We start from the raw sequence: 10934 nt of genomic DNA, 5'->3' as shown, positions 1-10934 counted from the left end.
AAAGACAGACTCATGTTTTCCAGATGAAACCCAGCATAATAGTCTACTAATATGCTGTGGCACCAAGCTGGGTTTATTGTGGGATTTCTACAACCTGTACCAAAATGATATCATTTCCTGTAAATGAGGTCTTCTATATATCATTTTGCCATCAAAAGTCTTTTGCCAAGCCAGATTTTACAAGTATTATAAGACATCTGGAAAAGCAGCTACACAAAGCTTTCATCTTTTCATAAACAAGCGGAAGAGCTGAGTTCATTCTTCAAGTCATATAAGTATTTGTTTCTTTCATTTATCAGGTTCATACTCTCTTTCTATGCATTAAAAAAGTCTTAGCCCAATTCCTCTGATGCCACCCATCTGTATTTCTCTACTTCACCTACGTCCTGCCCCATATGCTAGCATATTTAATCCTGCAGACAGTTACTGCCCAGTGCTGCTGTCCTCTCCAGCTCTCACAGTACTTGAGCACCACTGCCACAGCTGATCACGCTGTGCATGGGAGATGAGACTGGCTGAGTCAATACCAAAGCAACTCAATGGCTGGAGTTGGCAGCTTTTAGAGGCTATGTTTGGCACATGGCAGCTGCAGGAAATCAACAAACAAAGCATTTCCCACAAACAAAGGAGATGAGAAATAATTTCAAATAGTAACACGCCTGGCATCCTAGTGTGGGACTGGCTGCAAGGTGTCCATCATTGGCACCCAGTGATATTTTGGTCAAGTTGGTCATTCAGCTTGACTACGTTGCTGCTCCTTCCATTGAATCTCCTTTGTTAACATTAAAAGAAATATTGAAACTTCTATTTCTGAGGAGCACCATACTGCCACTGGAACATAATAACTTGGTGTCTAACAAGAAATGCATAGTCATAGCAGATTATTACACCCCAAAACGATATCCATCTTTGGAGGTCAAAGGAAAGAAAAAACACTATTACTTTGCAAATATCTGGGACCAACTTCTGCATCCAGTCATGTTGTTCTGAGCCATTTACCCCTCAAAGGTGGCAAAATTTGCCCTCTGTCAAAGGCTTCCATATTTCTGGGCTTTACTTAGCTGTGCCTGTGCTCCAATTTCCTCTTTATTTGGGTTTTCATGATAATACGTTAGTGAAGACCGTTTGCTTAATAAAATTCAAATAATCTCCACTGGTTTTCTCAGGCATGAGGTAGACTGAGGAAATTAGGAGACAGCAAATTAGATACAAGCAAAGGGAATGGCAATTTATCACTTTGAAGTATTGTATGTTAAAGAGCATCTTAAGGCTACAACAAATTGGCAACTGCCAAAAACTCCATCTGCTTTAGGCATTCTTTACCAACTGACCATATGAAAGAAAAAAATCTTAAGCAACAGGGAGCAATAGCATTCGTATCATTGGCTTTGCTTGTTAGTGTTGATACTGCAGAACATGTTGTTTGGAATAACGATATACAAGTCTTGAAACAAATTTCCCAGCAGTAGTATCCTTGTATAGAGTGAATAAAGGTTATTTTCTACAGGGAGGTATCTTATAAGAAAAAACAGTAGGGGAGGCCATAGAAGTGAGAGGATCCTATGGAGCTTTTTGTATTTAACAACAATCAATGGGTTTTATGGAAAATCATTGAGCAAAATGTGAGCTGCAAGCTCACTACCCCATACTGATGTTATTTATAACCTTAGTCTTAAACTGCAGGAAAAGTATACTTCCGTTCTATGGGGAATACATTAAAAGTATAAAGAGCAGATAAAAAGACAGAGCATTTCATGGATCACCAAGAACAAAATCCACTTAAATGAGCTTAGAGTTGGTTTCTTGGCTTTCACTGATGGAGTAGGACTACAAGGCATTGCCCAAGAGGAAAATGCTGTTACCTAAGTGTGTTTGTTATCTCATGCATAAACGTGGCATTACTGTAACACATACATGCATATACGGTATTTGCTTGTAACTAACTCTGTTAAGACTGTATTACTATTTCCCATGATTAGGGCACATTTCTAGTCCTGCTTTGCATACATGGGTTGTCTGTTATTTTTAAATTAATTGATTAATTAATTAATATATATTCAGGTGATAAAAGATGAATAGCTGCTGTTTTGTAAGATAACAGGAAGGATAACTTTTCCCCTTCTGTGTTGCCTAGTTAAATCATTAGCATCCTATATATGAAGCACTAAACACAGTAATACAGGTTTTAACTTAGCAGGATGCAGCCATGAAATATTTGTTCAGTTACCCTATCTGTAGAAAATGGCACAGTATGAAGAGGGTCAGCTGGTGCTTATCCAGCACCAGCAGGGTCTCCAGCTTGTCCACTGAATTAAGTCTCTATGCTAGGAACATTGTTTCTCGCTTGTTTAAAAAGTAGAAGGGTAAAAAAAAAACCAAAAACATAGAAGGGGAAAAAAAAAAGACTAAAGTTACTTGAGGGCTACACAAGAAGAACATCTTATCTGCTGAGATACCAACGTCATCAGTGAGTTTAAATCCCAGAAAAAAAAACACATTCTAAAGAAATATGACTCCGACCTGAGCATGCTCCTCACAATAAGCTGGATAATTCTGAAGAACAAAGAGAGGAGAGTTTATGATGTAACTTGTTACCTGCAGATGGCAGACTGGCTATAGGCTGGGCCTTCAGTAGCGCTTAGGGCTTGGCCAACTTGAGTCTGGGTGAGGCCAAGGGACAGGCGCCGGATTTTAAAAGCTTTGGCAAATTCTCGGATTTCTTCCAGATTCACCCCATCCACTTCTCCAGTGGCTGTTTGAGGATCTGTTGAAATATTTTTTGAATTGTGTCAGTTCTTCACGTCAGGTATGAGTGGGCTAGGCTTACCCCATGTTTTACTGTCATGTTAATTTATTTTTAAGTACTTCTCTCTTTCTCCCATAAACAGAAGCAGGCTTGCTTTGCCAGGTGTGTTATAAAGGATGTTCAGGTTGCTAAAATCTAACAAAGCAGCAGTGCTTCCAGGTGGTGGTGAAAGATGTTCAAAGACATCATTGCTGAACTCGTGAAAAATGGGCAAGCTCCCCTCAGCGTGAGGGGTTGGCTGGGGTCCTCAGTGCCATCTGGGCTTCACAATATCTCCTCCCACTTCTGACAAGTCATGTTCCCTGTTCCCCCTTCTCACTGCATGCACAGTGAGACAGGCTTCTGTTAATGTATTTATTTGCAATCTGTGGGGACTGCAAAACACATGCACAAACTGCTTGGGTTTTTAATTTGAAAGCAAGACTTTCCATTTAATCTAAAATAACTGTCAAATAAGGAGATTTACAAACCTTCCTTCCCTCTTCTGCAATACTCAGTCCAAACCACTAGTCAAGCATCCAAATTAACCCATGAAAAGAACAAGCTCAAACAAAAAAACACACCCCTCCTCATTTAAAATTCATATTTTAAAACATGCCCTTGTGAAAAGCAGCCTTTCAGGCTTTTCCTTCTGCCTCCCATCAGGCTGATAATCAAGGAGCAGTGTATTTGCAAGATCAGCCATTGGGCTTTGGATTGTAATGCCACACAATTTTTTACTTTTACATTAGCCCCTCAGAAGATAATGCTTATGATGCTGTGAGAGTAAATCTGTCCTTGCTCTCCGTAGTGGTTTTACTGACACAGAAGCCTTTGTCCCTGAAAGGGCACATAATAAAGCATGTCTACTGCAGAAAAGCTCCTTTGGTGCTGGATAACTCAGCCAATTTAGGACTTATCAAGGGAGATGACACAACAGCTGGAGAATGGAACTTTTTTCCCCCCAAGCTACTGATCCCTGGCTAAATGAAAGCGTTTGCCAAGCCAGAGACAGCATGGGACTTGGATGGTGGAAGATTTCAAAGTGTTGTGCAATACTGCGTGTAGTGAATCCATTCTCCCAGCGAGACATCTCTATTGTTCTTCACCTCATTCCTCAGACTTCTTAGGTGAAAAGTTTGCAGCACAATAACCCATCAATTTCTGTAAATACAAGCAGTTGTCCAAGGACAATGCTAGCCTACATTACTATTCTGAACCCTATATTACCCTGGCTTCTGCTAGTGCTGCTACAGCTAAGGGCATATCAGCATTACAGTAACAAAAAATTTATATTCAGTGGTTTACAAACCTGATGTAAAATTCCTCTATGGTGGAAAAAATCTTTTATGATATAAAAAAATCTTTTAGTCTAATAATAGAGACAGAGGAAAGAGGCTTCTCTGTTATGTAAATTTATCCTATATTGATTCAAAGCCTAATTGAAAAAAGCATGTGTAGCAATAGGATTTTAGAATACTCATATATGTAGTCAGGGACCACATGAACTAAGAATACAGGTGAACAAGCATATAGGCTGAACCTCATGTTGGCAATACTCAACACTCCTCCTGTCAGCATGGTGCTTGAGTGCATCTGTACACACATCAATGCACTCAAATTGTATAAAGTTAGGAAACATATTATTTACTTATAAGTAGTGGGAGGCTAAGGTAGGGCTACTCGGTTTTTAAAGTAATTGCCTTTGTGGATGTGAAATGTTCCCACTTATCCTATTCACAGTCTACCTAGCATACCAGTTGTGATTTTCATAAGCACAGAATGGAGCTGGTTGCTTATCAGCCCTTTGGTTCTCTGAATAGCAACAGATAAATTTACAAAATCTCATAAATGATAATGACCTCAGATTCACTTTTGTAAAGGGCACTAAGATGGTGAGTTTTCTCATCTCTTTTCTCCATTTTAAGGCCTCTGACTAAGGCTATTGGGGATGTTACAAAGCACAATTCCCAGAGAATGCTCAAATTAGCAAACGTTATTGCTACAGGAGCCCTGTAACGCTCCTGCCCCCCAGACTCCTGTTAGGAATATAGAGGGAGGTAAGAAAGCTAAGTGGTTCTATGCTTGCTCATGTTTATATAAGAGTTCTTACAAGTTCTGCTGAATTCCTCTGGTATGACATTGTTATAACACTGAGTATCATGGAAAGTCCTTTCCTGCACAGGGATCTTGGTCAGGAGAAATACTGGACAGAGCTCTCCTTAACACAATAAAAAAAACCCCTCTGATGTACTTCAGAAATATCGAAGTACATCCTTATGGATGGTGTAGTATCTGTTGAGAAAAAGGCTTCATTCTTATATAGTATCTTTGGGAGGAGGAAAGTGCTTACAGAGGTGGACACAAACACTGAAGCCTTTTATCTCTGCACTCTGGGGAAAACAGTGTTTGTATCAAATCAGAAACACTTCTATTCCAGGTGTGATTCAAAGCCATTTGAAAACCATAGAAGCAGTCCCTTGATTTCTATCAGCGCCATACTACTCAATTAGTACTATGAAGCTCTCTCTACTGACACCATCATGTAACAGCACCTATCTGTTTTATTCTGTTGTCATTAAAATGTCATCAGTACATAATCATGGGCTCTGTGGACTAATATATCCATATGCAAAAATATAATCAAATAAATAATGGACTTGGTTTCAATAAGTTTTGATCTCTCAAAACAGTTAAGTGTAGAGTTTACTTCACATTTTAGGAAGAGTTGTTGATTGAAGACTGTAAATAAACTGGTACTTTTTAAATTAAGTGGATTTCTTACAAAAGACTGTACTGAGCCAAGAGGAAAATAAAGAACACCAATCTCACTAAGTGGTTAGGATCTACAGTAACAACATTTAGAGTGCAGATTCCCAATGTATATTTTGGCTTCATACTCTATGATTGTTATATTTGTGAAACTAATAGGCCTTGAAAAAAATGAGAGTTTTCTGGAACTACTGTATGAAACATACATAGAGCAAAAGAACAAAAAGAAATTCGACTAAGATTCCACCGAATGTCCTGGTGGGTAAAGAAGGGAGACAAGGAGAGTAGAAAAAAATCCATGGGATCTTCCGTACTAAAAACTTCTTAAAAATTGAAGGAAATACTACTTCCCTCCCACTTCTGAATTCTTCCATTAACATTCTATGAGTTTCCAGTGAATGCAAATTCTCTGGTAATAGGAAAGAGTTGCGCTCCAAAGGATAAAGCAAATTTCTGTTGTGCAGAGTTCTACTGTGCGAGGGATTGCAAGGGTTGGTGTCCCCAGTCAGATAGGAGGAGAAAGAGCTGGCAGAGAAAAGTCAACAAAATATCATTTAGTTGATAGAGTCAGGACAAAACACTGTTAATGGGAAATATAGTGGAGCTCAGGGGAAAGAGTAATAAATAATAAAAGAATAATTTGTATGTGAGAAGCACTTTAATTTTATAGTAACTGATGACAGTAAGGTGAATTTGGAAAGAAGAAAGGAATATCACTGAGACCAAAGTCTCAGAATATGAGGGGAAGAAAGCAATTTTCACAAAGAAAACCTATGTTAGAAAATGTAAGAAATGAGAAGAGGGATGCATCTGAGGACAGAAAAATTACATATCATATAAAATGAGGAATTGTAATATAGAATTAAGTGAAGAGAAAACAAAGAAGAAATAGTGGACAGAGATGGGATAGGACAATATGAAGAAATCACACCAAAGGGACATGAAGAGTGGAGATGAATCTTGCAGCCATTTAGGCAGACCATCTTTTAAAATGTCATTTCTCTGGAATTAATCATAATTATATGTATTAAGAAGAACTAGCATTGGTTGATGGTGAAGGATGATGAGGTGACGATAAGACAAAAGGGAAAAGCTATGAAGCATGAAACAGGTCAAGAAAAAAAGTCAAGAAACATAAAAAAAAGAAGAAAAAGAACGGTAAATAAAAAAATACAGGGCATCACGGGGGGAATGTATAAAATAAATGAAGTAGTAAGAGATAAAGATTTTTTTTTTTTAATTAGAAAATCTTTTTTAAAAAAATTGCAAAGTCATATGGAAAATACGATCAGAGTTAAAAGTGAAAGGAATAAAAGCAAAGAGCATGGAACAGTAAAGTTATTAAAGCCCAATCCTGACCTGTTTCTCATGGTCTTTTAGTAATTTCAGTGATGTGGCATGACCTCTTGTAGAGTTATTCTCTTAGTAGGTGTGCACAGTTCTGCCTCAAGCAATTATTTAGCTACTGAAGTAGTAACAGGCTTATGCAAACACTCTAAACTCCAGTTTGTCGTTTGCTAGATGCTGCGTAGAATATGCTGGACAACTATCAAGTATCTCTCTGACTTCTGACCATGTGAGAACTCTATGCAAAAATGGTAGAAATGTGTTGATGTTTCCCTCACATTATGTACTCTGTTGATCTTCGGACTGAATGAAGCCTGAAAAATAAATTTACAAGATCAACTCGTGAACTTATTCCTGCGTAATTATTGCCATGCTTTTTACAAGGAATTCCCATAAATGTCCTCTCCCTTTGGAATGTTCTTAAGATCCAAGTCCCATCCCTCAGTCTAAATGCGTGAAATGTATACTCTTTACCCCAAGTTTCCCACCTGTTGATTTAACTTTCTCGAGGTTTGAGCAAGGAAGAAACACTCCGAGTATTTTCTCAGTGCTATTCATTCTCACTGGCTGGGTATTCAATATGGCTGAGTTTGCCTGGCATTTGCAATATAAAACAAATTTCAGCTCAACCATTTCTGAGAATTAGGTTAATAAAACATGCTGTTTTGCCTAGGAAAAAAAAAAAAAAAGTAACAATTTCAGTTGTTTTATGACCTGTCAGGAAGATAACTTTTAAGTCAGTAATGGAGTTCTTGCCATCCCAATTAAAACTCTGTCTCAAACAAGTCCAGGCAGGTGAGCCTCAAAAATTCTTGTTTCCTCAGTAGAGATTTGTTAGACCTCTGTGTAGAATCTTCTTTGAGGTTTTCTCTGTACTGAGCCTAGGACTAGAGGATATGGAGAAGAACCCCTCCTGCTGTGGTTGTGGCTCTGGCCTTCAGTAGGCCAGGACAGCAGTAAGGATAGGGAGACCAAATTGCCTTTCTTCCTGATGATCATTTTCCACATTCTTCCAATGGCTTTCAGGGGGGGCTGGAATAGATTTAGATGCAAAGGGGGCAATAATTAACCTTGAATCTGAAGAAAAAGAAATGACAGAAGAGAAGAAGATGAAGATTACTAAGGAGCTGAAGGAGGGATAGCCTGACTGTGCAGAGAAGAAAGTAGGACTCACTTGGGCAGAGGAAAGAAATTAGGGGAGAAAAGAGGAAGGACTAGAGATAAAGCAAGGCAGAAGATTACAGTGATTAGACGGTAGAAAGGATACAGAGATGATCTAAGGACAGAGACTAAATAGGAGCTGGAAGAGGACTGAAATGAGAAGAGGAAACGAGGGTTGATGGATGATGTGGAAAGAACAGAAAGGAGAAGGCAGAGGAAAAGAGGAAAAGAGGTACTGAAGCTCAGGGAATGCAGGTATGTGGAGAACAACATAAAGAGGTAATGAGAGTGGAACAGAACAAGTACTATGGGAATCAAGTTTGAGAGGAATGAGTGAAAAAGACCTATATTCATTAAAGCATCTTCCCCATTCAACCAAACTGCTACTCCTATGCCTTGTATGCCTCAGCCTTCAGCTCATGAGCACAGCACGTCTCATTCCCTTTTAGAGTAAGACAAATAAGATGATAACACAACCTATCAGCTTCTTCATCCATTCAACTGACAGAAGATCTCATATTTCCAGGTAGAAATATAAATATAATCTCACCAAACAACTGACTTATGTTACTATTCTGCTTTTATAAAAGCCTTGAAATATATCCAAGTAAAAAATGAAGCTTAAAAAACATCCTTAGAGTCATATAAATAAACACTGAAAAGTTACAAAACAGTAGGACAACAGTAGCCCATAATCCTCGTCTGATTACCAGACCTTTTTTTTTTTTTTCACAGATTCCTGCCTTGTCCAGTGCACAAGATGAATGTACTTCATTATGGAGAAAGTGATTGAAGTATTGTCTTTTTACTTGCTCAGTGTGTGGCCCTAGACCTCTGCTAAAGCTCTTCACCAAAGACATAGTTATTCGTTTCCTCTTCAGCTTCTAGATTTTTTGAAATCTTAATTTATTTCCTTGTGTTTCTACAAGATGAAGGTCTTCTCCTTCTCATTCACAGCCAAGCAGACAGATATTAAGGCAAAAGGCATTTTTAGCTACCCTGTCAAGGTCAAGCAGAAGATGAATTTTTAGACCGTGACTTTAAATGGTGCTTTATACAGTTCCACGGTGGAAGTGCACTTTGAATTGTAACTGTGAGTACCAGGTTCTTCTGTAAATTAAAGTCAGGAGTTTCAAGCTGGAAATTGAGGGAGCACTTGTGAAAAATCTGTTGCAAGTGACTTGCCTGCAATTGCACCATAATTATGTGGTAGACAGAGCTACAGCTACTCAGCCCTCTGCAGCCAGAAGGAAGACCACCTTTTACCCTTCAAGTCCCTACCTCAAACATTACACATAAACTGGGGAACAGTTTAGTGAACCAGGTAGAGAATAAATGCTGAGGCAACAGCTTTCCTTACTGTGTGATTCATCCTTTGAAAAATTCCATTGGAAATGCACAGAATGAAGGATGAGAAAAAAGTGATTCTGTGATGTTAATCACTATATACTTGCTTATTACAAAATACATGTTCTAACAGGAGCTAGATACAGTAGCCCAAACTACTCTTTTTCTAGCATCTCCTAACCTTTGAGTGGTTTATGTTATGAACTTAAAAGGGCTTCTTCCATGTTATTTTTATTGTGTACGGTGCTTATCAACACAGGGAAATTCACTGGAACATCTATTGTGGGTTAGAGTACACCTCAACAGTTATTCTAGATTCTTTTTTACAAGAGCATCTACAAGGGAAACTATTCTGAACCAGCCATTGAGAAATAATTTTTATTCTATACTTGCTATTTTAGTCAATTTTCCCACATAGATAAAATTTAACTTTATGTATTTTTAACGTGAAGCTTCTTATTTGACTTCTTTCTACAAGCTTGTCTACATGAGAAAATTTACTGATAGAAGAATAGCAGTGTATTTATTTCAGTATAATTATATCTATATCTATACATTTTATGTACCTACAGCTACCCATGTGGGTGTATTTGTTCCAGAACAGAAATATTCACACTGGGAATTACACAAGCATAATTTTACCACTATAGCTCTGCTAGTAACTTCTCCATTTAAACAATGTCTAACAATGTCTGAAGTAATCCAACCAAGATTTTGAAATGTTTTCCGAGCCCTCCAAAAGCTTGCCTCAGTCATGTATTTCACATTAGCAATACAATGTGAGTTATATTATTTGTTTACTTGAAATATGCACATGTAGTTATCTTTCAGTGAAGTCATCCAATACCACTAGATTTTTGCTGATGTGCCAAAAATTGTTAATGCTTCTTATTCATACTTCTAAACCTGTTGTTTTTACTATATAAAGCTAATCAGATAATAGTGAAGACTTTGAAATGTGTGAAGAAGGGCCTGGTCAGGAGGTCAGCCGTTACAATCCTAACAACAAAACCAAAGGTATTTGCTCACAGCATTCTTTTCTCTCCCACATCTTACAGTTCTTCGTTGCTTAAACTGCACAAGATTTTCCTGCCAAGAAAGGTCTCTTGTGCAGTGCTAGGGTTTGTAAAACAGTTTGCTACAATAACTAAGCAAACAAATAGTAATGAACAAGCCGCTTAACCAAAAGTAGAAGGGGCTGCCCTCCTAACATCAAGCAATGTAATTCATTATACTGATTCAAAACATTCACATTTCTGAAGAATGTAAACTACATATGAATTTTAATAATTGTCCAGTGTTAACAAAGTCAATTAACAGCTGCAACCATTTTTATCTGCATACTTAGCATTTTTTGCAATTTCTCAAGGCATGTTTACCTTAAGTCCCATCTGTCACAGCACTGAGTAGTTTTTATTGGTAAGAGTTACTAAAGTTAGCAATATACAATCTGACATATGGAAAAAAAAAAAAAAAAAAGTAAGGAAAGCAGATCAGGAAACTCAGCTGTGAGAAGGACAAA

At 37.9% G+C, this 10934-nt stretch overlaps 1 protein-coding gene across 4 annotated transcripts in view; it reads right to left on the bottom strand.

Moving 5' to 3' along the window:
- Positions 1-10934, bottom strand: part of POU6F2 (POU class 6 homeobox 2) — a 315974-nt gene that overhangs the window by 7486 nt on the left and 297554 nt on the right. For all 4 annotated transcript variants that reach the window (XM_418861.8, XM_040689262.2, XM_040689265.2 and 1 more), the window contains one exon: positions 2596-2764. In XM_418861.8, coding sequence (XP_418861.3) covers positions 2596-2764 — 169 coding nt within the window. The remainder of the gene's footprint in view (positions 1-2595; positions 2765-10934) is intronic.

This window comes from Gallus gallus, chromosome 2 (genome assembly GCF_016699485.2).
Source record: "Gallus gallus isolate bGalGal1 chromosome 2, bGalGal1.mat.broiler.GRCg7b, whole genome shotgun sequence".
NCBI classification, from domain to species: domain Eukaryota; kingdom Metazoa; phylum Chordata; class Aves; order Galliformes; family Phasianidae; genus Gallus; species Gallus gallus.
This window is presented reverse-complemented; position numbering and strand designations above follow the sequence as displayed.